This window comes from Salmo salar, chromosome ssa29 (genome assembly GCF_905237065.1).
Source record: "Salmo salar chromosome ssa29, Ssal_v3.1, whole genome shotgun sequence".
Lineage (NCBI taxonomy): Eukaryota > Metazoa > Chordata > Actinopteri > Salmoniformes > Salmonidae > Salmo > Salmo salar.
Genome location: NC_059470.1, coordinates 11,383,406 through 11,410,304, shown reverse-complemented (window position 1 = coordinate 11,410,304; position 26,899 = coordinate 11,383,406). Strand labels below are relative to the sequence as shown.

General features: G+C 45.3%; 2 protein-coding genes across 9 annotated transcripts in view; one reads left to right on the top strand and one right to left on the bottom strand.

Annotated features, from left to right (window-relative positions):
* The window catches only part of cacnb2a (calcium channel, voltage-dependent, beta 2a), a 111,681-nt gene extending 99,303 nt beyond the window's left edge, over nucleotides 1–12,378 (top strand). For all 8 annotated transcript variants that reach the window (XM_014180609.2, XM_014180603.2, XM_014180606.2 and 5 more), the window contains 3 exon segments: nucleotides 5,476–5,571; nucleotides 6,391–6,573; nucleotides 10,022–12,378. In XM_014180609.2, coding sequence (XP_014036084.1) covers nucleotides 5,476–5,571; nucleotides 6,391–6,573; nucleotides 10,022–10,792 — 1,050 coding nt within the window. In that variant the 3' untranslated portion in view covers nucleotides 10,793–12,378.
* Nucleotides 12,379–17,886: 5,508 nt separating this feature from the next.
* On the bottom strand, nucleotides 17,887–26,467 carry nsun6 (NOP2/Sun RNA methyltransferase 6). Its single transcript, NM_001140824.1, is given in 6 exon segments — nucleotides 17,887–18,471; nucleotides 18,473–18,575; nucleotides 18,665–18,672; nucleotides 24,850–25,005; nucleotides 26,011–26,155; nucleotides 26,448–26,467. Coding segments are annotated over 5 exon segments (357 nt in total). The 5' UTR covers nucleotides 26,098–26,155; nucleotides 26,448–26,467; the 3' UTR covers nucleotides 17,887–18,468.
* Nucleotides 26,468–26,899: the final 432 nt, after the last annotated feature.

The window sequence follows — 26,899 nt, the reverse complement described above, 5'->3', positions numbered from 1 at the left end:
AAAAACTGCCGCTCCAAATTCGTTCCATTCATTAAACTCACCATTTAACCAACACCCATCTACTATTGTGACCACCCGGACCTACCATTTGGTTTTGAAGTATTGAAACCAAACCATTTGATTTGAATGAAAACTATTTTAATAAACAGAATGAAAAAGTGACTGTAAGAAGCGCTCATCATTTGAAATAGGCTACATTGAATTACATTACATTAAAATCCATATAAACACTCTCTAACTAGGTCAAGAACCAGACAGGTAGCCTAAGAAGATATTAAAGTGTATTATTTAGGCTATATTATTAGCCAATTATTTCAAGGATATAGCCTACAAAGAAATACATTGTGAAGCATTTGTGAGTGCGACACACTAGGCTGGCAGTGACATTAAGGCTCAACATTTAAACAACATTTTGTTGTATTAAATCATTATAGTCAATAAATTGCGCATATAGGCTGTGACTTAAATACAAATGAAACTAAAAATACCTTATTAGGCTTAGTCTACAGTGCCTTTGAATTCATTTTTACAAACACGAGTTTGGCCAGAATCTGGCAACAGGCTCATGCGATGGAGCCTGGAGAGCAGGCCAGCAGCGGAGAATACCCTCTCCGTGCTTGTAGAGCCACTGGGACTCTTCAGGCCACTCTTGCCAGGCTGGGCAGGGATGCAGAGTTGTTTTTTAAAATGTGTATAGGTAGGCTTAAATGTTTTTAGGCAAAAATGGAAAGCTCCTTGAAAAAGATAATATGTCATGCCTATTGGGCCAAAATCTATTCTAGCCTATTGTATAGATAATATAACTTTTAAGAGGTCAGATTTTTGTTTATAAATACTTTGCTGCAATTACACACTTAGCTAGCTACCCACCTCATTCCCTTCTGTTAGCATGTGCACATAGTAAGTACACCATCATGCTTTCGGTATAGGTGTCTTTTCGGATTCCACAGTAATTATTTAGTTGTGAACACTACGTCACCGCACTACCTCTCTTGGTCTTGGTCCTCCTCATCTTTGTAAGTCACTTTGATTTTGCACCTGTTTGTTTTATAATTTTCTTTATGAAAATATTTAGCGAACTCTATGACAGTAGCTAAAGCAAGGGGCTATAGAAACACACAAATAGCCTACAATGCATGCTGGGCCGGGCATGCACTGAGCTCGTGAAGTGAACGGTACTGGAGTGAAATTGGAGCGGGGGGAGGCCGACGCTCCAGCCTTTGGCGAAACTTGCTCCACGCTCCAGTCAAATTGGGCACGCTCCGTTCACATACACTGGCTGGTGGAGGCGGAGTCAAGGGGGAATTCAGTGTTACACACATCCTTGCTACTGTCCCGTATTCAGTCCCCAGGCTTCATAAGAAACCAGAAAAAACAGAAAAATCAAATTTCTAGGTCTCAAGCTACTCACTCACGTATCACGCTTTTCTATTAACACAGAGGGTGTCCGGGTTCCGGCTCTGCTTAACCAAATTTCGTCTGTGTCACACTGTTTTTGCCAGTGCCTGTACCTACAGGGGATGCTGGCTTCTGTGATGGAAGTCGTTCCAGTGTGGTTATGGTTGGGTCCCGCCGCCTTTCAGTGCTGAGTGCTAGCTACTCACCTGGATGCATCGCTCAGCCTAAGCCGGTCGCTTCGGGTATCCCTGTCAGGCCTAGTGGTGGGACCCTCTGCTGTTGTCAGTGGGCTCTCATGGGCCGAGTTATATCCCTGAAGGTGATCGCGACAGACACGTCCCCCGAGGTTGCGTTGCGCTGTACGAAGGCAACTCGATTCGGGAGTTATGGATACTGGTGGAGTATCTGGCACTCAGGTGCTTTCCCCTGTTTTTGTCGGGCCGGGTTGTGCTGGTCAGAACCCACAATGTCCCTGGTTGCCTCAAGTCGGGTGCAGATCTTTTATCCAGGTGGGACCTCCTCTCTCAGGAGTAGAGGCTGTCCCAGGTATGGAACATTTTCGGCAGGGCCGATGTCGATTTTTAGGCATTGTGAGAAAACCTGCAGTGACTTCTATTTTTCTCCATGAGGTACCCAGTGGCCCATTGGGAACGGACGCTCTGGTGCACCAGTGGCCTCGAACCCTCCTTTACGAATTTCCGCCAGAGGTTCTTATCATCCCACGGTGAAGTGGGTGCGCCGGGACGGCTTACCTTTGATTCTTGTGGCTCCCCAGGCAGCCTTCATTCGCAGAGATCATTCACCTTTTAGGCAGGGACCGGTGGAAACACCCATTAGGCAGGCACCTGTTGTCCCAGGTGCACAGGCAGGTTTGGCAAGCGAGGCCAGATATTTGGTTCTATGGGCCTGACCCCTAAGAGGCCAATCTGAAGGCTAGAGGTTTACCTCTGAATGTTATTGCTACCATTCAGTCTGCAAGGGCGCCCTCCATGAGAGGACTGCATGTGTATAAGTGGCAAGCATTTGAGCTCTGGTGCCAAGATAAAGGACTTTTCAGTGCTCTGTAAGGGACATCCTTATGTTTCTACAGTTGCTTTTCAAGCATTCTCCACTTTAAAAGGGTACATGGCCTCTGGAGACGGTGGATCTGAAGATACTCTCCTACAAAACCTCCCTGCTCATGGCTTTGGCCTAGGCTAAAAGTGCTGGGGACCTCTGTACACCCTTGCTGTACTCAGTTGGCCCCGGGCGTCCAAAAGCGGCCTTCGCCCCAAAAGTCATGGCTATGTCCTACAGGTCCTATTTACCTTTTCGCCTCCAGCTATTGCTTCTGAAGAGCAACAAAGGTTACATGCCCTGTGCCTGGTGCGAGCTTTACGCACATACATTAAATGGACCCGGGATATCCGGTCATGTGACCAACCTTTTGTCTGTTTTGCTAATCCAGCTCGCTGCAGGGCACTCTCTAAGCAGCGTCTCTGCCACTGTATTGTGGAGGCTATTGCCCTGGCATATAGCAGCAAGGGGCAAGGATTACCTACCGGTGTATGCGCCCAGTCCACCAGGGGTCTGGCAGCGTCTTGGGCATTGTTTAAAGGGTTGACCATAGGAAATATTTGTGCTGCTGCGAGTTGGGCATCACCACATACTTTTGTGAGGTTTTATAGCTTGGATGTCACTGCTCCCAGTATAGAACACAGCGTGCTTACGCTTGGGACAGGGGAAAATCATTAGACAGGGCGCCGTGTGCGCAATGCCCAGACTGCCGCATCTGGCGGGGTCAGGTTGGGGTGGTCTGCCATGGGCCGTTTCATTTAGTATTCGTTGGGTCGTGATTATATTTTGCAATAGTTTGTTGCATCAAATATGACTGACTGAAAGGGAACGTAACGCTATGACTATAACTACTGTTCCCTGAAGGAGGAAAACAAGGTACGACACCTGTTTGGCCCCGCACCGCCCGTTCCTGGCCTCGGTGAAGAGCGGTATTAAATTGAAGGAATGAATCCGACCCTCACGCTTATCACCTGTGGAAGGCGGGCTTCCAGCGAGGCTTGGATTTCATTGGCCATGTCAGGCGTGATTGTAGATCCTTCATCCAAAGTTGCGAGAGTGCTACTCCCCATACATAGTATGTTGTACTTTGTTTCACTCCTTCAGGGAACAGTAGTTATAGTCATAACGTTACGTTCATTCACAATACACAATTTCCATTCCACAAATACATGTGGTAGTTTACATGACATGTCAAATCATGACATGTCAAATTTGCAATGCAAATAGTCTGGGAGTGTTATGGCTTGGGGGTAGAAGCTGTTTAGAAGCCTCTTGGACCTAGACTTGGTGCTCCGGTACCGCTTGCCATGCGGTAGCAGAGAGAACAGTCTATCACTGGGGTGGCTGGAGTCTTTAGGGCCTTCTTCTGACACCGCCTGGTATAGAGGTCCTGGATGGCAGGAAGCTTGGCCCTGGTGATGTACTAGGCCGTATGCACCACCCTCTGTAGTGCCTTGCAGTCGGAGGCTGAGCGGTTGCCATACCAGGCAGTGATGCAACCCATCAGGATGCTCTCGATGGGGCAGCTGTAAAATCTTTTGAGGATCTGAGGACCCATGCCAAATGTTTTCAGTCTCCTGAGGGGGAATAGGTTTTGTCGTGCCCTCTTCACGACTGTCTTGGTGTGCTTGGACCATGTTAGTTTGTTGGTGATGTGGACACCAAGGAACTTGAAGCTCTCAACCTGCTCCACTATAGCCCTGTCGATGAGAATGGGGAGGTGCTCGGACCTCCTTTTCCTGTAGTCCACAATCATCTCCTTTGTCTTGATCACGTTGAGGGAGAGGTTGTTGTCCTTGCACCACACGGTCAGGTCTCTGACCTCCTCCCTATAGGCTGTCTCATTGTTGTCGGTGATCAGGCCTACCACTGTTGTGTCATCATACTGAATCACAGGGTGCTAGCAGTTTGCCCCAGTGTATTAATGGTTATTAATCCAATACTAACCTTTATTTTCTAGTCATGTATTCAGCCAACCTTCCATCTCACACACAGTAATATACGGAAGTTTATTATTATAAAAAAATGTACTACATTGTTCAAACAAGATACTAAGTAGTTCAAACAAGATCATTCCAAGTGATTTTTATTTTTGTTGCCTTGGGCTTCAGGGCTTCCATAAATAATATGTGTAAGTGTGCAAAGGTAGATGCAGGGCAGGTAGAGACTGATCCCCTCCAGACAGTATGAAAGAAGTGAGTGACAGATTGATGAAGTAAACAGAGCTGAAGTGGAAGTCTCGTCCTGAGACTCCGTAAGAAGTAGTGAAGTAATCTCCTACTGGTTTATGGATGTCTATGGATGTCCCTGGTGCATTGGGGAGCCAATGGTGTATGGATGTGTCTTGTCACTGCTCATATCGCCTTTTCTTACTGAATGCCGTCCTGCTCTGGTTTTTAAATATGGCCTTTTTTAAAGCTCCGTCTACTCAGCTCGTCTAAATGGGAGAGAGTCAGGTGTGTGAGGCGACTGATTCATCACGCTGACCTTCAGCTGTCTGCAAATAACACAATAAAAAGCCTGCCATTTCGGTAACATAAAAAGGGAACGAAGGCGTAGCTGAAGATGTGTGAAATACGGCCGCTAAATCAAAGTGTTGTCAGTCTGAATCACATCTCGATGGGATAAACCGTCTGACACCTCTCGTCTCCTCTTTTCATCAACTACTGCTGCTGTGAATCAGTAGAATCACCGTTCTACTGTGCTACTGATGTTGGATTGAAGTTTCCACGTTGCTGCTACATCGGCGTTGACTTACGTTACAGTGCTGACGATGCTGTGATGCGATGGGGTTGACTTTGTTCGGGTGTTGACGATGCTGTCATGTGATGGAGTTGACTCTGTTACGGTGCTGACGGTGCTTTCACGCGACGGCGTTGACATCGTTACGGTGTCTACGTGCTTTCACGTGACGGCGTTGACATCGTTACGGTGTCGACGATGCTTTCACATGACGGAGTTGAATTTGTGACGGTGCTGACGGCGTCATGACTCTCATGCCTCGCTCATATATCCCCACAGGTTCTGCAGAGGCTCATCAAGTCCAGAGGGAAGTCCCAGGCCAAGCACCTCAACGTCCAGATGGTCGCTGCAGACAAACTGGCCCAGTGCCCTCCCGTGAGTATAGCCACGCCACTACCCAGAGGTCTCTGCTACCTGGATCACACCCGCCACACGCCACAGCTATTACAATCTGGGCATTCATTTCAAGATACTGTTTCTTTGTGCAGATTGGAGATTTGGGTGTCTGTGCATCAAGCCTCTATTGATACCCTAAAGGAGACTCTCAAGGGCTGAGAAGAGAAGAACTTGAGAAGACACACACTCAAGTTGCTTGAGGTCTTATGTAAATCGTGCGCCGATGTTGATTTGCGTGGAGGTTTCTTGAGTTGTGTGCGTATATCTCCCGTCAGGATTTTGCCGTTATATTAATAATACTGTTGTGGAACGCTTCAGAAAGCCTCATATCTCCTGCCAAATCTATTTCAGTCCTTCTGTGATCTTCTCTGATTTTCTTTTAGAATATGATCCCAAACATCACAGGCTTGTGAAAAAAATCCACCCTAATTTAATTCCAATAGCATCGCATCCCTGGTGGTATTTAGCTTTTAAGAGTCTCCCTGATCTGTCTATTCTTGCCAAATGAATATTTAATGCTATTAAATTGGTTATTTTGTCACTGACACAGTTTTAGTCTAAGTTTCTTAAATCCAAGAAGTATGTCAGTTTCTTGTAAAAAAACAAAAAAGGCGCAAAGTCATTTGGAATCTATAAAATAAAGTATCTAAGAAAAAGGAGATCCTCTCTTATAAAGTTGTTATCTATCGTAGTATCGTTGACCCATACTAAGCTCATACCTGTACGGTTTTGGGCCCATAAAAACACTAACAATACTGTTTTCCCCTCTGTTTATCTCTCTCCATCTCCCTCACTCAGGAGATGTTTGACATCATCCTGGATGAAAACCAACTGGAGGATGCGTGTGAGCACATGGCTGATTACCTGGAGGCCTACTGGAAGAGCACCCACCCTGCCAGCTGCAACCCCCCCAATCCGCTGCTGGCCAAGGTGGCCACGGCCGCCCTGCCCTCCAGCCCCGCTCCTGTTTCCAGCATGCAGGTACAGGTGCTAGCCAGGCTCCGGGCCATTGTGGGCAGCCTGCTCCGGAGCCCAGACTAGGAGGAGGACAGGGAGAGCTGAGAGGGCAGGGAGACAAGTAGCTCACTAGCCATGAGCAGTTTGTACTGCCACAGAGTCAGCGCCATGACACACTGACCACTACAGGGAAGAGCTGGACAGAGAGAGAGAGTTACAGTGAGAAGGAAAATGAAAGAGAGAGGAAGATGGGAGGGGCTGAGGATGCAATGAGATGTAGAGAAACTAATAGGATAGAGGCATAGTGAGACAAGGGGTAGCATGGCTGGTGGTGGGCCTGCTAACCATGACTGAACAAGATCATTAAGCCTTGAAATTACACCGACAAATCTGGAGCTTGTGTTTAGAATTGGTTTAACACGGCTGGTTGCTATCCTTTGAAAAAATGAATTCTTACAGGCAGAGGAATTTAGCATGACGCACTTTTGTCAGTTTGAGAATAATTATCTATTTGAAGTGTCTGTATTTAACGGCAGCGAACAATTAGTTTGGGCCATTTGATTGATGCAGATCAGTTTCATGTGAATTTCAAATGTCCACGTCTTTTCTCCATCCCCATGCCTTGCTCCCCATTGGGAAATGGGGAGACCGAAACTCCTGACAATGAAAGTCCTTTTTAAACTCCTGAAAATGATTCTGATGAGTGAGGTTAACATGCCTGTGATTGTGGTGAGTGAGAGGTACTCAGTCAAAAGAGGTGTGGACTTCAGGTGTTAGTTTCCCATGGTGATTCAGCCTTGGTCCTGCAGACTTTGGGGTGTGCATCCCAAATGGCACCCTATTCCCTATGTAGTGCACTACTTTTGACCATGGTTCATAGGGCTCTGGTCAAAAGTAGTGCGCCATGTAGGGAATAGGGTGCCATTTGAGGCGCTCATTTTTAAAATAAACCAGTGTAAATCAATCAAGTTCAAACTAATATGACGACTTTTTGGGAAACGTTTCATATTCCCCAGGACCACAGTCGACGTTCAAGGGTTGATCATTTCATTTCAACCTTTGAGTGTGCAGTGCAGTGCACATGTGGGTATTTGGACAAGTGTGAGTTTGAATTTCATGCATGTGGGTTTGCGTGTGTGTGGATTTGACATACTGTATGGATGTGGTTGGAGTGTGTGTGTGATTTGACATACTGTATGGATGTGGTTGGAGTGTGTGTTTGATGTGACATACTGTATGGATGTGGTTGGCGTGTGTGTTTGATTTGACATACTATATGGATGTGGTTGGAGTGTGTGTGGATTTGACATAGTGTATGGATGTGGTTGGAGTGTGTGTTTAATGTGACATACTGTATGGATGTGGTTGGAGTGTGTGTTTGATTTGACATACTATATGGATGTGGTTGGAGTGTGTGTGGATTTGACATACTGTATGGATGTGGTTGGAGTGTGTGTTTGATGTGACATACTGTATGGATGTGGTTGGAGTGTGTGTTTGATGTGACATACTATATGGATGTGGTTGGAGTGTGTGTTTGATGTGACATACTATATGGATGTGGTTGGAGTGTGTGTTTAATGTGACATACTGTATGGATGTGGTTGGAGTGTGTGTTTGATGTGACATACTGTATGGATGTGGTTGGAGTGTGTGTTTAATGTGACATACTGTATGGATGTGGTTGGAGTGTGTGTTTCATGTGACATACTATATGGATGTGGTTGGAGTGTGTGTTTAATGTGACATACTGTATGGATGTGGTTGGAGTGTGTGTTTAATGTGACATACTGTATGGATGTGGTTGGAGTGTGTGTTTGATGTGACATACTGTGTGGATGTGGTTGGAGTGTGTGTTTGATGTGACATACTGTATGGATGTGGTTGGAGTGTGTGTGGATTTGACATAGTGTATGGATGTGGTTGGAGTGTGTGTTTAATGTGACATACTGTATGGATGTGGTTGGAGTGTGTGTTTGATTTGACATACTATATGGATGTGGTTGGAGTGTGTGTGGATTTGACATACTGTATGGATGTGGTTGGAGTGTGTGTTTGATGTGACATACTGTATGGATGTGGTTGGAGTGTGTGTTTGATGTGACATACTATATGGATGTGGTTGGAGTGTGTGTTTGATGTGACATACTATATGGATGTGGTTGGAGTGTGTGTTTAATGTGACATACTGTATGGATGTGGTTGGAGTGTGTGTTTGATGTGACATACTATATGGATGTGGTTGGAGTGTGTGTTTAATGTGACATACTGTATGGATGTGGTTGGAGTGTGTGTTTCATGTGACATACTATATGGATGTGGTTGGAGTGTGTGTTTAATGTGACATACTGTATGGATGTGGTTGGAGTGTGTGTTTAATGTGACATACTGTATGGATGTGGTTGGAGTGTGTGTTTGATGTGACATACTGTGTGGATGTGGTTGGAGTGTGTGTTTGATGTGACATACTGTATGGATGTGGTTGGAGTGTGTGTTTAATGTGACATACTGTATGGATGTGGTTGGAGTGTGTGTTTGATGTGACATACTGTATGGATGTGGTTGGAGTGTGTGTTTAATGTGACATACTATATGGATGTGGTTGGAGTGTGTGTTTAATGTGACATACTGTATGGATGTGGTTGGAGTGTGTGTTTAATGTGACATACTGTATGGATGTGGTTGGAGTGTGTGTTTAATGTGACATACTGTATGGATGTGGTTGGAGTGTGTGTTTAATGTGACATACTGTATGGATGTGGTTGGAGTGTGTGTTTAATGTGACATACTGTATGGATGTGGTTGGAGTGTGTGTTTAATGTGACATACTGTATGGATGTGGTTGGAGTGTGTGTTTAATGTGACATACTATATGGATGTGGTTGGAGTGTGTGTTTAATGTGACATACTGTATGGATGTGGTTGGAGTGTGTGTTTGATGTGACATACTGTATGGATGTGGTTGGAGTGTGTGTTTAATTTGACATACTGTATGGATGTGGTTGGAGTGTGTGTTTAATGTGACATACTGTATGGATGTGGTTGGAGTGTGTGTTTAATGTGACATACTATATGGATGTGGTTGGAGTGTGTGTTTGATGTGACATACTGTATGGATGTGGTTGGAGTGTGTGTTTAATGTGACATACTGTATGGATGTGGTTGGAGTGTGTGTTTGATTTGACATTTTGTATGGATGTGGTTGGAGTGTGTGTTTGATTTGACATACTATATGGATGTGGTTGGAGTGTGTGTTTAATGTGACATACTATATGGATGTGGTTGGAGTGTGTTTGATTTGCATTTGTTTGAGAGTGTGTGTTTGTATTTGATTTGATTTGTATATGGATACAATGCATTCAAAATCATAGGGGATAATCCCAAAAAGTGTTTTACTCTGCATAGGTGTGTTGGTGTGTCTAACTGTACTAACGGCCGTGTTGTGTGTTGTGTGTTGTGTTGCTAACCCCAGGGCAGCGGGGCAGAGCAGAAAGCAGGGGACAAGGCAGGACAAGGTGTGGAGAGGAAGGGCTCCAGGGAGGACCACCACCATCACCACCACCACAGCCAGCATCAAAGCCAGGAGCAGCCAGACGGGGAGAGGGAGGAGGAGGAGGAGGAGGAGGAGAGGCCCCTGAGGACAGAGTCTTCCAGGAGACCCCAGCACATCCACCACCGCTCCTCCTCCCAGCGGACTGAGCAGCACCACAACAACCACCACCACCATCATCATACTGGTGGCGGTGGTAGCCGGGGCAAGGGCCTCTCCCGGGGGGAGACACAGGACTCAGAGACCCCCGAGAGCCGGGAGAGCAGAGAAAGCAGAGACTCAGCCTACATAGAGCCCCGCACTCACCTCCTGCACCAGGAGGAAGAGGAAGAAGAGTTTGGAGAGGAGGAGTATGAGGAGGAGGGGCTGGGAGAGGGGGGGCACCCTCAGCAGGGGCGCTACGAGGCTCAGCCTCACCCCAGGGACCACAACCACCATCACCACCACCACCATCACCGTGGCGGCACTGGCGAGGAGGCGGACCACGGTACGACAGGACACCACCGCTCCAAGGAGCGCAACGAGCAGGACCACAACGAGCGCAACAAGCCGCGCGGTCACCAGCACCACCAACGACCGGCCCGCGACCACCACCAGTACTATGACCGGGACCGGGACAGGGAAGGGGAGGTGGCCCCCAAAAAGAGGGGCGACACAGGGGACTGGGCCAGAGACCCCTATATTCACCAGTGACAGCCCAGCCCCTAGACCACAAACCCCCTCACACACTGAGACAGTGGTACTGTAGGACTCACCCCCCTCTTTCCCAAACCATTCTGTTGTCCCATCTTGCTGCTATACTCTTAAGCCCCTGCATCCCCCGTTTATGTACGCTTCCTTTGTAAAGCCTGCTGCATCCTTAGCAACGGCAGTATTTTGATCATATATAGATATATATATATAAATATATAAATGTGTGTATCAATACATAGACGTTGTCGTTTATGTGTGGATATGCATGGATCTTCTCAAATATGCATATTTTAAACCTGTGTTTGATAAAGCATGACACAACAGCAGAATTCTCTTCTGTACTGTGCTTTCTGTGATTAGCGTTTTTAAATTGTATTTGTCTATTGTTTTTTTCTTACTGCCACTTGAACAATCATTTGTTCATTCAGACTACTGTTAGCGGTGACTGACTGAGAAGTGGGAAACCAGGTAAGGTTAAATGCTAAATATTTGCAATTGTTTTATTTTGGTTTAATTCAAATGTTCCTGTTTTCTTCCTTGCTTTTTTTTGTTATTCTGCTTTGTTAATTTTCGGTGTTTGGTCCTCTGACATTGGTTCCTCTGGTGTTGATGCTGCCTCTCCATTGGGGCACACCTTAGTCTTGCCTTACAAGACAAAAGAATAGTGACATGACTTGCTGTCTTACATTACAGTAACGTTGTTCTATTTATAAAGGGTCCAGAAACATTTTATAACATTGATACACACTCTGTTCAGCACTTTTAGCACAACATACTGTAGACTGATTCACATTGTTGGTGTCAGGTGTACAACGATTTGATATTTTAGGGTACAGTTATCGGGTCAAACCAATCCACTCACACACTAGGGGACTTTTATCTATGATGGTATGTCTTTTTGAGTTTGACCCTTTTCTAAGGACAGTTCCATGCACTTAGTACAGTCCAATTAGCTATGAATGTGCATTATGAGGTATTGTGAGAAATTTGCCAATTGTCCACTTTTTCTTTTGAAAATCAATCACAACCACTGAATGATATCAACTGGATGATAAAGGTAAGCCTTTCTGCTAAGCTACGGTGCTCAAGAAAAGTCGTAAGCCCCAAGTTATAATCAGAGCCATATATTTAGAGACGTTTTCTCTCTAAAATTATTTATTTTTAAATATATGGCTCTGGTTATAACCTAGCACAGTTGAGGTTAGGGCCAACTCCTAACTTAGTTCAGGCTGCCCTCTGTAAGGTAAGGGAGTTTAGGGTATGTGCCCCAAATTGCACCCTATTCCCTATATAGTGCACTACTTTTGACCAGGGTGCACTATGTATGAAATAGCGTGCCATTTGGGATGCAACCCTAGGGTATTCTGTCCCTCTGTTTACATTACCACCAACCAACCAGTCCCCTAGAACAAGTCTTAGTTTTTTTATTTTATTTTTGCCTCAAATATTATGATTATAATGTACAATCCATTTATATGCTACTGTAGTAACACTACACATTTTTAAGAGTGTACATTTGTATGTACATATGTATAAATACAAAAAATAAACTTGGCAACAAAGGATTTATGTAGAGGACAAGAAAATCAACTGGTCTTAGATTTATTTGAAATATGTTCCAGGAAATGCTGTTGCTTACATACCTGTGGTGTCTGTCTGTACTTTGTGTGTCGGTAACTGTGTCTAAAAGTCATCGCTTCCTCTGAGAATGACATTCATAGCTTACGTTAGTACTCTGACCAGGAATGGCCCGCCAGGACATGGGAGAGATGAGAAGAGACAGAAGTGAAGGCGGCGGTCTGGTCTAAGAATAGAGTCCTCTGAAACCATCCTGAAACTCCCAGGTGGAACCAGCTGCCTCCGAGTCGCCATGACGCCATGAACGTCAACAGCAGAGAGAGAAGGAGAGAAAGAAGGGACTGAGAGCGAGAGAGTGGACAGGTTTAAATAAGGCAGAGAGCAGTGTTTTACTTCCCACTGTCTCTCCAGAAATGGACTGGCCATAGGGCAGTTAGGGCGAACGCCAGATGGACTGGTCCATATTTAGCCCAGTGGGCTGGTCTAAATTGGGGGTTTTGCACAGAATTATCATTATTTGGCTAATAATGGGGTCCTTGAAGAAAAACATGGACCGTGTGTTAGAAATGCGCAGGCCGATTACTGGTCCCAGTCAGTCCTTGCAGAGAGCATTGTATTACTTCCCAACATTTCTCTCTCCTCAGGTCCCAGAAAATACACCAACCCGAGACATCTCTTAAAGCTGCATCTCAATTTTAGTGAATGGACAGTCCCTTTATCTTGTTACACTGCAGAGTACCTATACAACAAAAAGCAACCACTTATGCTGTTCCTGGGTCAGATTTAAACCACAGATAGTGGGGTCTTAGTGGCCTGTCAGTGGAGCCTTTTTAATCACATTTCTAGGGCCATCTAAAACACAGCTGATGTGGCTGCTGGTGAATTCTGATGGATGGGGGGGTGCAGCGTGCCGTGTAATTTTCCCCCACCGTTCTGTTGATAGACTGATGCTATTCCTCCTCCCAGGAAGCCAGGGAAAGAGAGGTGAGCCGAGGTCATTGTGAAGGTCTGAGTTCTGACTCCAGCACGGGAAGTATGGGAGAGGGAGTGTGGCCTGTAAATTGAAGCCCATATAGGATATACAGTACCAGTCAAAAGTTTAGACACACCTACTCATTCCAGGGTTTTTCTTTATTTTGCCTATTTTCTACAGTGTAGAATAATAGTGAAGACATCAAACTATGAAATAGCACATATTGAATCATGTAGTAACCAAAAAAGTGTTAAACTAATCAAAATATTTTATATTTTAGTTTCTTCAAAGTAACCACCCTTTGCCTTGACGGCTTTCCACACTCTTGGCATTCTCTCAACAAGCTTCACGAGGAATGCTATTCCAACAGTCTTGAAGGAGTTCCCACATATGCTGAGCATTTGTTGGCTGCTTTTCCTTCACTCTGCGGTCCAACTCATCCCAAACCATGACAATTGGGTTGAAGTTAGGTGATTGTGGAGGCCAGGTCATCTGATGCAGCATTCCATCACTCTCCTTCTTGGTCAAATAACCCTTACACAGCCTGGAGGTGTGTTTTGGGTCCACCCCAGAGCTCGTGCTGCTAGGTGACCTAAACTGGGACATGCTTAACACCCCGGCCATCCTACAATCTAAACTTGATGCCCTCAATCTCTCACAAATTATCAATGAACCCACCAGGTACAACCCCAAATCAGTAAACACAGGCACCCTCATAGATATCATCCTAACCAACTTGCCCTCCAAATATACCTCTGCTGTTTTCAACCAAGATCCCAGCAATCACTGCCTCATTGCCTGCATCCGTAACGGGTCTGCGGTCAAACGACCACCCCCCATCACTGTCAAACGCTCCCTAAAACACTTCAGCGAGCAGGCCTTTCTAATCGACCTGGCCCGGGTATACTGGAAGGATATTGACCTCATTTCGTCAGCAGAGGATGCCTGGTTATTCTTTAAAAGTGCCTTCCTCACCATTTTAAATAAGCATGCCCCTTTCAATTTTTTTTTAACCAGGAACGGATATAGCCCTTGGTTCTCTCCAGACCTTACTGCCCTTGACCGGCACAAAAACATCCTGTGGCGTTCTGCATTAGCATCGAATAGCCCCCGTGATATACATCTTTTCAGGGAAGTTAGGAACCAATATATGGAGAATAAGAGCACCTCCTCCCAGCTGCCCACTGCACTGAGGCTAGGAAACACTGTCATCACCGATAAATCCACTATAATTCAGAATATCAATAAGCATTTTTCTACGGCTGGCCATGCTTTCCACCTGGCTACCCCTACCCTGGTCAACAGCCCTGCACTCCCCAAGCCTCCCCCATTTCTCTTTCTCCCAAATCCAGATAGCTGATGTTCTTAAAGAGCTGCAAAATCTGGACCCCTACAAATCAGCCGGGCTAGACAATCTGGACCCTCTCTTTTTAAAATTATCAGCCGAAATTGTTGCAACCCCTATTACTAGCCTGTTCAACCTCTCTTTCGTATCGCCTGAGATTCCCAAAGATTGGAAAGCTGCTGCGGTCATCCCCCTCTTCAAAGGGGGAGACACTCTAGACCCAAACTGCTACAGACCTATATCTATCCTACCCTGCCTTTCTAAGGTCTTCGAAAACCAAGTTAACAATCAGATCACCGACCATTTTGAATCCCACCGTACCTTCTCCGCTATGCAATCTGGTTTCAGAGCTGGTCATGGGTGAACCTCAGCCACGCTCAAGGTCCTAAACGATATCTTAACTGCCATCGATAAGAGACATTACTGTGCAGCCGTATTCATCGACCTGGCCAAGGCTTTCGACTCTGTCAATCACCACATTCTTATTGGCAGACTCAACAGCCTTGGTTTCTCAAATGATTGCCTCGCCTGGTTCACCAACTACTTCCTTGATAGAGTTCAGTGTGTCAAATCGGAGGGCCTGTTGTCCGGACCTCTGGCAGTCTCTATGGGGGTGCCACAGGGTTCAATTCTCGGGCCGACTCTTTTCTCTGTGTACATCAATGATGTCGCTCTTGCTGCTGGTGATTCTCTGATCCACCTCTACGCAGACAACACCATTCTGTATACTTCTGGCCCTTCTTTGGACACTGTGTTAACTAACCTCCAGACAAGTTTCAATGCCATACAACTCTCCCTCCGTGGCCTCCAACTGCTCTTAAATGCAAGTAAAACTAAATGCATGCTATTCAATCAATCACTGCCCGCACCTGCCCGCCCATCCAGCATCACTACTCTGGACGGTTCTGACTTAGAATATGTGAACAACTACAAATACCTAGGTGTCTGGTTAGACTGTAAACTCTCCTTCCAGACTCACATTAAGCACCTCCAATCCAAAATTAAATCTAGAATCGGCTTCCTATTTCGCAACAAAGCATCCTTCACTCATGCTGCCAAACATACCCTCGTAAAACTGACCATCTTACTGATCCTCGACTTCGGTGATGTCATTTATAAAATAGCCTCCAACACTCTACTCAACAAATTGGATGCAGTCTATCACAGTGCCATCCGTTTTGTCACCAAAGCCCCATATATTACCCACCACTGCGACCTGTACGCTCTCGTTGGCTGGCCATCGCTTCATACTCGTCGCCAAACCCACTGGCTCCAGGTCATCTACAAGTCTCTGCTAGGTAAAGCCCCGCCTTATCTCAGCTCACTGGTCACCATAGCAACACCCAACCGTAGCACGTGCTCCAGCAGGTATATTTCACTGGTCACCCCCAAAGTCAATTCCTCGTTTGGCCGCCTTTCCTTCCAGTTCTCTGCTGCCAATGACTGGAACGAACTGCAAAATTCACTGAAGCTGGAGACTCATATCTCCCTCACTAGCTTTAAGCACCAGCTGTCAGAGCAGCTCACAGATCACTGCACCTGTACATAGCCCATCTATAAACAGCCCACCCAACTACCTCATCTCCATACTGTATTTATTTACTTATCTTGCTCCTTTGCACCCCAGTATCTCTACTTGCACATTGATCTTCTGCACATCTACCATTCCTGTGTTTAATTGCTATATTGTAATTACTTCGCCACCATGGACTATTTATTGCCTTTCCTCCCTTAGCTCATTTGCACTCACTGTATACATACTTTTTTTTCCTACTGTATTATTGACTGTATGTTTGTTTATTCCATGTGTAACTCTGTGTTGTTGTGTGTCGAACTGCTGTGCTTTATCTTGGCCAGGTCGCCGTTGCAAACGAGAACTTGTTCTCTACTAGCCTACCTGGTTAAATAAAGGTGAAATAAAAAATACAAATTGTCCTGTTAAAAAACAAATTATAGTCCCACTAAGCGCAAACCAGATGGGATGGTGTATTGCTGCAGAATGCTGTGGTAGCCATGCTGGTTGTGTGCCTTGAAGTCAAAATAAATCACTGAAAGTGCCACCAGCAAAGCAACCCCACACCATCACACCTCCTCCATGCTTCACGGTGGGAACCACACATGCCGAGATCATCCGTTCACCTACCCTCACAAAGACACGGCGGTTGGAACCAAAAATCTCAAATTTGGACTCATCAGACCAAAGGACAGATTTCCACCTGTTTAATGTCCATTGCTCGTGTTTCTTGGCCCAAGCAAGTTTTTTCTTCTTATTGGTGTCCTTTAGTAGTGGTTTCTTTGCAGCAACTCGAACCATAAAGGCCTGATTCACGCAGTCTCCTCTGAACAGTTGATGTTGAGATGTGTCTGTTACTTAAACTCTGTGAAGCATTTATTTGGGCTGCAATCTGAGGTGCAGTTAACTCTAATGAACTTATCCTCTGCAGCAGAGGTAGCAGAGGTAACTCTGGGTCTTCCTTTCCTGTGGCGGTCCTCATGAGAGCCAGTTTCATCATAGTGCTTGATGCTATTTGCTTTCAAAGTTCTTGACATTTTCCAGATTGACTGACCTTCATGTCTTAAACTAATGATGGACAGTCGTTTCTCTTTGCTTATTTAAGGTGTTCTTGCCATAATATGGACTTGGTCTTTTACCAAATAGGGCTTTCTTCTGTATACCTCCCCTACGTTGTCACAACACAACTGATTGGCTCAAATGCATTGAGAAGGAAAGAAATTCCACAAATTAACTTTTAACAAAACACACCTGTTAACTGAAATGCATTCCAGGTGACTACCTCATGAAGCTGGTTGAGAGAATGCAAAACTGTCATAAAGGCAAAGGGTGGCTACTTTGAAGAATCTCAAATCTAAAATATATTTTGATATGTTTAACAGTTTTTTGGTTACTACATGATTCCATATGTGTTATTTCATCGTTTTGATGTCTTCACTGTTATTCTACAATGTAGAAAATAGTCAAACAAAAATAAGGAAAAACCCTGGAATGAGTAGGTGTCCGAACTTTTGACTGGTACTGCAAACTCGTAGATTTATGACGTTGACCTTCACCCGCATTGACCTTCATCCATTTGATCAAATCAACTTTATAAATGTTTTGATACGGCAAGCAATATGATGTTTATACACAAATATTTAATGAGAAAGTAGTAAAGAAGAAATATGCTAATATACATAATTAGTTTATTTTCAATTTATTAGAGAGAAAAGGGGATAAGTAAAGGAACAAAATCTGTTGAATGTAGAGAGAGCATAAACTGAGGAAAAGCTGTGTGATGCCATCTTGTTCCTGTAAAAATAACCATACCGGTTCCTTGTTTTTAAAACGCTAACTAAAAGGCAGTAAATTGTTAATACCTCGTGACCTCTTTCAGCACGCTACTTCCTGATCTACGCTCCCAGAGCCAGCAAATCCGCTGTCACCAGGGCAGCTGTGTCGTCACTGTTGTCATGGCGACGGGGCGAACGGCAGCAGAACTGCATTTGCCGGTACTCATCCGCCCTACGCATTTTCTCCCTTACTCGCCCATAAATGTTTTTCATCTTGCTCAATCCCTCCCTCCCTCCCCTCTCTGTTTATACAAGTCATCCCTATATGGGCCAGTGTTTTAGTAGGCAGCCAGGCAGGCACAGAGGTGGATGTTATAAACCGCACAGGGAGTGTGTGTTCTAAATGCTCTCCTGCCTGAGTACAGTGAGAGGTGTAAACACCATTATTCCTCTCTGCAGGCCCTGTGTGAAGGCAGGGAGAACAGCTCGGTTCTAACCAGTTGGGGAGGGTACTGCTATAGTCTAGTCCTGTCAGCTCTTCAGGAACTTGGCAATGAAGAAGCCGATAGTGTCCTTGTTGGCTCGGTGTGCGAGGGAGGTTGGGGACTCTGGCTGTTCTGTGGGGCTGTCATCCTCTCCCCTGGCCTCGGCCACGCTCCAGCCCAACTCAGGACTGAACCTCTGGAGGAGACGCAGCTGCTCAGGTGACAGGCCAGCTCCCAGCATGCCCTCTGCTCCGATGTGGGGCTCCTGAGAGAGAGACACATTAGTTAGTATTTTTGTGTGTGTGTGTACACATTTGTTACCTGAGTCTGTGTGTGCATGTGTGTGTGCGCTACCTGAGGCTGTAGTGTGAGGCAGGGGAAGGTGTTAAGGGCCCAGGCCACCTGCTCCTCGTTCTCTGCCAGAGTCACAGTGCAGGTGCTGTACACCAGGACCCCACCTCTCTTCAGGAGCCGTACCGCCTGCCAATTATACACACACACACTAAGGTCACACTCACAGTAAGCACTCTTTAACATGCCCTCATCGCTCAATAGATAGACACTGCATTGTCAAAACGCCTGTGCAGCTATGTACACACACACATTTACCTTACTGCGGTCTCTCCAGAGCCTAGATATTAAATGGCCTTAAGGAAACTCCAGTGGACACTGATGGAGCGCTTTGTGCCGCTGGGATAAGTGATGTGCTCACTATTGGACCCTAATCTCCCCACAGTAATCCATCTGCCGGCTATACTTAAGCTTTTCATCAGAGTATATCGGAGCCCAGAGCTCTAGAACAATCAAGCTTGGCCACACTGTCCTCTACTGGTCAGCACTGGTCAAGGCCAGTCTTATGCGAGGTAAGTGTGCTCGAGCGGGCATGCATGTGTGTGTGTGTGTGCGACGCACTGTGTGGAAGAGCTTGCGCTGTAGAGGCTGGTAGGAGCAGATCTCCTTCAGGTTCCAGGTACAGGCCATGCTGGGTCTCTGGCCTAGACCGCTACACGGAGCATCCAGCAACACCCGGTCAAAACTCTGTGGAGGGAAGGGTGGACCTGAAAACAGGGTGACATGAAAGTATCCAGGTCTCTGAGTTAGTAACCATGCTAGCCAACCAAGTAGAGAGGTGAAAATAACATTGAAATCGTCAGTGGTGTCCATGCCGGCGTTCTAAACGGCACCCGATTACCTATAGTGCACTTCTTTTGAATAGGCCCTGGTCAAAAGTAGTGCACTACGTAGGGACTTAGGGTGCCATTTGGGATGTGCATCCCATCAGTCACATTCCGTACCCTCGGTGTCCTGGGCCTGGTCAGTGCACACAGCCTTGATGCTATTGAAGCAGTGGGCTTTGATGCAGTCCAGATGCAGCGCTTTGGCGTTCTGAAGGATGCGCTCCACCTTGCCTCTGATCTTATCCAGGGCCACTACCTCTCCCTGCAAGGGACAAACCAAGTGAGCAGCAAAGGCAAAAACAACATTCCAGGTAGCAGTGGGGAAAAGAGCCCAGCCTTGCACAACAGCTCCACCTTGTGGAGAAGTAGATGTAATGTCCAAATGGAAACTTAAAGGGACATTTTACTCATAAATTAAAGTTTTGTTTTTCAATTATTTGGGGTGGAGCCATATAGCTGGATCTATACAACTGATGTAATGGGACGTGGCTTCATCTGGACATTAGACCACTTTACATCTCACAAACTTTGACCTGAAAGTGTAATATCCCTTTAAAGCTGCAATATGTAACTTTTTGGGTGACCCAACCAAATTCACATAGAAATGTGAGTTCTAGATCTGTCATTCCCATGGAAGGAAAGTCTAAGAAGCGGTAGATCTGTCCTACGTGCGCTATTTCTATGCTTCCCGTTCTTAAGTTTAGTTTTTTGTGTCTTTTACTTTCGGTTTTGTACACCAGCGTCAAACAGCTGAAAATACAATAGTTTTGGTTATGGAAAATATATTTCACAGCGGTTTAGATGGTACAATGATTCTCTACACTATACTCGCTTGTTTTATCACAGAATCTGAAATTAGGCTAACTATAAGAATTTTAGCAACCAGGAAATTGTGGAGCGATTTCTGCATATTGCACCTTTAACTTCAAGGTCTTCAAAGCCCAGCAGAGCCCCCACCCCTACACTCTCTCACCTGTCCCCCCATCAGGGCAGCGATATGGCAGGTCTTCCCCCCGGGAGCGGCACACATATCCAGGATGCGCTCTCCAGGACGGGGCCCCAGCACGTGACCCACCACCACCGACGGGAGGTTCTAGAGTCATAGAAAGAGACGGGGAAAACAGAGCTCAGAATACGAGTGCTAATCTAGGATAAATGTTGCTGCTCAGATCATAACGAATAAGATTTTACAGAGAGGGTGGGGTCCTAGCACTTTGTGGATACAGGCCCAGTCCCCAACGTCCATGTGATCTTATTTGTTGTGATCAAAACGGATTCTAAATCAGCGCTCCGTCTCCGAGATTCTTGAGACACGAGATGCCCCTGATTACGACCGTTGATCCAGAGAATCTACTGCCGTCGCAAAAAAAAAACTTCTGTTCAAGAGGTACCTGTAGGAACGCCAGACTGGGCAGTACCCCATCGAAGGAGGGGCTCTGGTACAGGGGCTCTACCATCCGAATGCCAACACCCCTATACGGGAAGAGAACAGTGACATTACTGCAAAATATATTCAACCCTGAGCATGTCTTACAGCTTAGCGTATGCTTTTTACTAGGACTAAATCTTTCTGAGCATTGATATTGAGTATGTGCGCATGCTTCATTCAATGAGGCTTGATCTGTATTAAAACTTTACTCCAATAGCAACCATACTATTACCATGCTATTACCACTTTATGATGTGCTATAAAGTGCTAGCCAAATAGCAGCCTCATAACAGGCGAGTGTAACGCTGCCCTGAGAGAATTTTGTTATAGAGATTCGAGACCTAAGCGTCTCTACCTACTTGACTGGTTCGTCTGAGCAGAAGATGTTGGAGCGGTCCATTTCAGCGACTCCATTTCCCACAAACACTCTCTTTCCCTTAAAGTCCTTGTTCCCCCGTGTGCACTTCCCCTCCAGGTCCGAGAACACAGACACCGCATCTCCTGTCTTCATGACTGAAACAGGCAACAGGTTTACGAGTTAATACTCTTTTTACAGTTCTAACACAATCATCTGGAGCAAAGGCAACTTGTATCAATCACAACATTGATATGTACACCATGTCCCCTGTCTTCATGACTGAGACCAAACACGCCACTATTATTGTACCTCCAGTCCAGGCTATAATGTTCATTCCCAAAACTATTGTTTCACTAGACTGCTGATAACAGTTCTAACGCAATCACCTGTTGTGAACGCAACTAGTATCCCTTCAAATTATTGAAGAAGAACTCAAGGGTCTACCAAATCGTTACGGTCAAAGGTTCCCATGGCATCTAAGGAAGTGAAGAAAGAGGGTGCCGTCCTTGGCTTGTAGTTGGAGTGCATGAAGACCTCTTACACTTGGGTGTGGCGAGGATCCCTGGGGCGAAGACGTGCGCTCCCCTCAGAACAGCACTGCCACACTGAGCGCCTACTATGACCTCAGAGCTGAGCTGGACCACAGGCCTGACCGCAAAGTAAGAGGGTGGTAAAACACATTCACATGCCGCTTATTTGCTCTGGTTACGTCCCAAATGGCACCCTATTCCCTATGTGGTGCGCTATTTTTGACCAGAGTCCATAGGGGGAAAGGGTGCAATTTGGGATGCAGAATAGCTCTCTTTCACACACACACGGGTGATGAGGTGATGAACAGTGCTAAAGATCAGAGGTACCACTTATATGTCATCACACACATACATATCAATAGTAGCAAAGGACAAATTCTTGGAAAGATTAAGAGCAGAAGAGAAAGTTGCCTTATGTCATTGCTAGCAATTGTTGGTTTATGCGGGGCTTTCTTTGCGTCTTTAAGTTCTGTTGTTGATTTGGTTACATAGAGAATGTCAAACCCAATGTGCATAGTGTTTTTGCATAGCGAGTTAAGAAACCTGTTATTTCTACTGTAATTTTATGAAATCATGTGTAGTTGTGGCCATGGTGGGAGTGATTTTGGAGAGGGTTTGGGATTTTTCTAAGCTCTGGTCCAGGAAGGCTCAGAGTCACAAAGCTGCATGCAAAGTCCTGGACAAGGGCTTTCGATTTTTACATCGGTAAAGAGTGTTTTTCCCTCTTACCTTTGTGGAGTGGACTCTTACACTACATGACCAAAAGTATGTGGACACCTATTCGTCAAACATCTCATTTCAAAATCATGGGCATTAACATGGAGTTGGTCCCCCCTTTGCTGCTATAACAGCTTCCACTCTTCTGGGAAGGCTTTCCAATAGAGGTTGGAAAATTGCTGCAGGGACTTGCTTCCTCTCAGCCACAAGAGCATTAGTGAGGTCAGGCACTAATGTTGGGCGATTAGGCCTGGCTCGCAGTTGGCGTTCCAATTCATCCCAAAGGTGTTCAATGGGGTTGAGGTCTTGGCTCTGTGTAGGCCAGTCAAGTTCTTCCACACCGATCCTGACAAATCATTTCTGTATGGGCATCGCTTTGTGCACGGGGGCATTGTCATGCTGAAACCGTAAAGGGCCTTCCCCAAACTGTTGCCACAAAGTTGGAAGCACAGAATCGTCTAGAATGTCATTGTATGCTGCAGCGTTAAGATTTCCCTTCACTGTAATTAAAGGGCCTAGTCCGAACCATGAAAAACAGACCCAGACCATTATCCCTCCTCCACCAAACTTTACAGTTGGCACTATGCATTGGGACAGGTAACGTTCTCATGGCATCCGCCAAAACCAGATTTGTCTGTCGGACTGCCAGATGGTGAAGCGTGATTCATCATTCCAGAGAACGTGTTTCACTGCTCCAGAGTCCAATGACGGTGAGCATTACACCACTCCAGCCGACGCTTAGCATTGCGCACAGTGATCTCAGGCTTGTGTGCGGCTGCTCGGCCAAGGAAACCCATTTCATGATGCTCCCGACGAACAGTTCTGGTGCTGACCTTGCTTCCAGAGGTAGTTTGGAACTCGGTGAGTGTTGCAACTGAGGACAGACGATTTTTAGGTGCTACATGCTTCAGCACACGGCAGTCCCGTTCTGTGAGCTTGTGTGGCCTACAACTTCGCGGCTGAGCCGTTGTTGCTCCTAGACGTTTTCACTTGGCAATAACAGCACTTACAGTTGACCGGGGCAACTCTAGCATGGCAGAAATTTGACGAACTGACTTGTTGGAAAGATGGTATCCTATGACGGTGCCACGTTGAATGTCACTGAGCTCTTCCGTAAGGCCATTTTACTGCCAATGTTTGACTACCGAGATTGCATGGCTGTGTGCTCAATTTTATACACCTATCAGCAACGGGTGTGGCTGAAATAGCCAAATCCACGAATTCAAAGTGGTGTACACATACTTTGTATATAAAGCTGTCATCAAGGCAAAGGGTGGCTACTTTGAAGAATCTCAAATATAAAATATATTTTGATTTGTTTAACAGTTAATACATGATTCCATATGTGTATTATATGTTATTTCATAGTTGTGATGTCTTCACTATTATTCAACAACGTAGAAAATAGTCAAAATAAAGAAAAAACCTGGAATGAGTAGGTGTGTCCAAACTTTTCACTGGTACTGTATATAGTGTATTTGGCGGACATTTTGCAGGCATTCCTGACATACCTAGGCCCGATGACAGGAAGAAGCAGCACATCTGGAATGTGCGGGTGGGGGAGAATAGTAACGGAAATGTCTTCAGACTGAGAGTCACACTTCTGCTGCTGCAAGAACAGAGGTAGCAGGGTTAGAAGAGCTTGCACTGAGGAGTCAACACACAGAAAACAGTGTTGAAAGTCATAAATGTATACACACACACACAGTCAGACATAAACGCTCTTACACAGCATACCCACCCGGGACAAAAAAAAACTTTAGCAATAAAAAAAAAAACAATTTAAGTAGTTAAGTTTTCGGGCAACACTGCTCCATAGACATGTCCACTATGGCTGTGTCCTGATTCTCTACCCTTTTCCTAAAGTGTGCATTTGCACCCTGTCATGTATTTAAAAGCATATGGATTGGTGTAAGTATTGGCTGGAGGGAGTTCCCTCCATTGTTAAATCCATGACGGCTGATGTAAAAAGGGTTGATTAATTGATTGATTGATGACGGAGAGTGAGCAACTGTGCAAGTGCACACTTCGGTAGAAGGGAATAAACTCAGTCCATCTGTCTCTCACACTATAGCCTAAAAGGAGCCTTGAACTTAAGCACATTTCAGTTAACATACTACAGTGAATGAATCCCACCCCCACATGCCAGCAACACAGAAAGCAGACTGCCCCCCACCTGTTTGAGTTCCTCCCCAAGCCTGTGTTGGATCTCCTCCAGGGAAGCCAGGTGTGTGCTGGCTCGCACACAGGTCAAGGCAGGTGGGTGGGACAGGCAGGACAGCAGCCTCTGGAACCTCTGCTCTGCCTCTCCTTGACTCACTGCAGCCAGCACCTGTACGCAAACATAGGACAGGGGGTGTCAGGTTCGAGTAGCTGAACGTTACTTCTCTATTTCAACAGATCATTTTTGGGTGACACTTGAACTTCAGGGCCAATATTCATGAAGCATCTCAGAGTGGAACTAGGATCAGGGCCTCCTTTTCCATAACATTTGGATTCATTATTATCTAAAAGGCCAAACTGATCCTAGATCAGCAATGCTACTCTGAGAAGCAGGAGAAATACATGCCCAGATAGCTCTACATAACTTGATGAGATCTGATAATGTGCAAGAAAAACCTTATAGGTGTCATTTAGGAACAATAAAGTTGCATCTAGTAGAATTCAACCAACGTCTTGTTCGAACAAGAACATAAATGTAGTCACTGTCAAAACAATGAACACAAACACATTAATTAGTGTGTGTGTGTGCTAGGTGCTTTTTAGCAACGCGGGTGTATTTACATACCCCCCCCCCCCCCCGGCCAAACCCTCCCCTAACCCGGACGACGCTGGGCCAATTGTGCGCCGCCCTATGGGACTCTCGTTCACGTCCGGTTGTGACACAGCCTGGGAACGAACCACGGTCTATAGTGACGCCTCTAGCAGTGCGTTAAACCGCTGCACCACTCGGGAGGCAATTGCTTTAAATTGTACTGGGTTGCACAAAAACAGTCCGTGGGAAGCCAGAAATGAAATACAATTCCATTTCAACTTTCCTGCCGATGGGCAGGACAGTTGATCATTATTAGAGAAAATATCTAAAAGGATCAAATTATTAAACAGACTTTCCAAACTTGGGTCTGTTAAATACCCCACTTCCTCTCTGCTTACCTATGTCAAAATAAACGTCCCCCACAAGTTATTCCTTTTTTGTCCACATATGGCGCATGTGCAGGACTTTTATTTTGACATGAGGTAAGCAGAGAGGAAGTGGGTCTGCTTGGATACTCTTTAATAACAGAACTCTTTAGATATCCCTATGTGTGTGTGTGTGTAGCAGGTAAGGGAACCCCACCTCCTTGTTTATGAAGACATTCCTCAAGTAATCATGAACTTCTGGCTTCAAAGCAATTCTTGGGAAAATTGACATTTCTTCTGGCATTGGTTATGGCAATTTGAAGATGGAAAAAAAATACACCTATTTCGGCCTGAGATGTAACCTAGGTTATTACATAAAGAGAAATTAATGTTATTGTTAATTACTGCATCCATTCCCTTGAAATTGTCAGTATCTGACCATTATAACGGGAGACCTGGGAGCGAAGAGGCTAGTGGTATTGTCGGTGATATGAAGACATCAAACACATAAGCTTCTTTGCGATTCCATTATCTAGCATGTTGCTTGCATGAAGTATTGATTCAAAGTACGTTTGTGTGCATAATGTAAAGGTGCAAATTCTAAGCGAAAAGCGTTTTACAAGTCAGTTTTGAATCAGTCTCCATGCTACTCACGTTACATTTTTGGGTGAAGGATCTTCGTAGGGCATTTCCTCATATGTCATTAACATGCGTCTGTGTCGTAATGTTGGGAGTTGTAGTTCTTTTGGGGCAATCTAATTGGAGCACTTTTCTCATTATTTAGCTACTGTACTGCATGTTGTTCTATATCCATGTTGCTATTGACACACACATTTCAGTTCAACGATAATTCCGAGATTTTGTAAATATGTTTTGAGTTTATGTACATTAATCAAACATAAATCAACTCACATGTGATAGTCACTTACAGATTATTATTACATACTCATAAATAGTATCTATAAAATGTGACATCTAAAACTACACCAGACAACAGATTTGGGATGCTTCCTAGTTTTTTTTTTTTCTTGAGGACACCATTTTTCAGCTCTAATTTACTTCACTTAAACTAAGATTAATACTAAGATTACAATCCTAACTACATC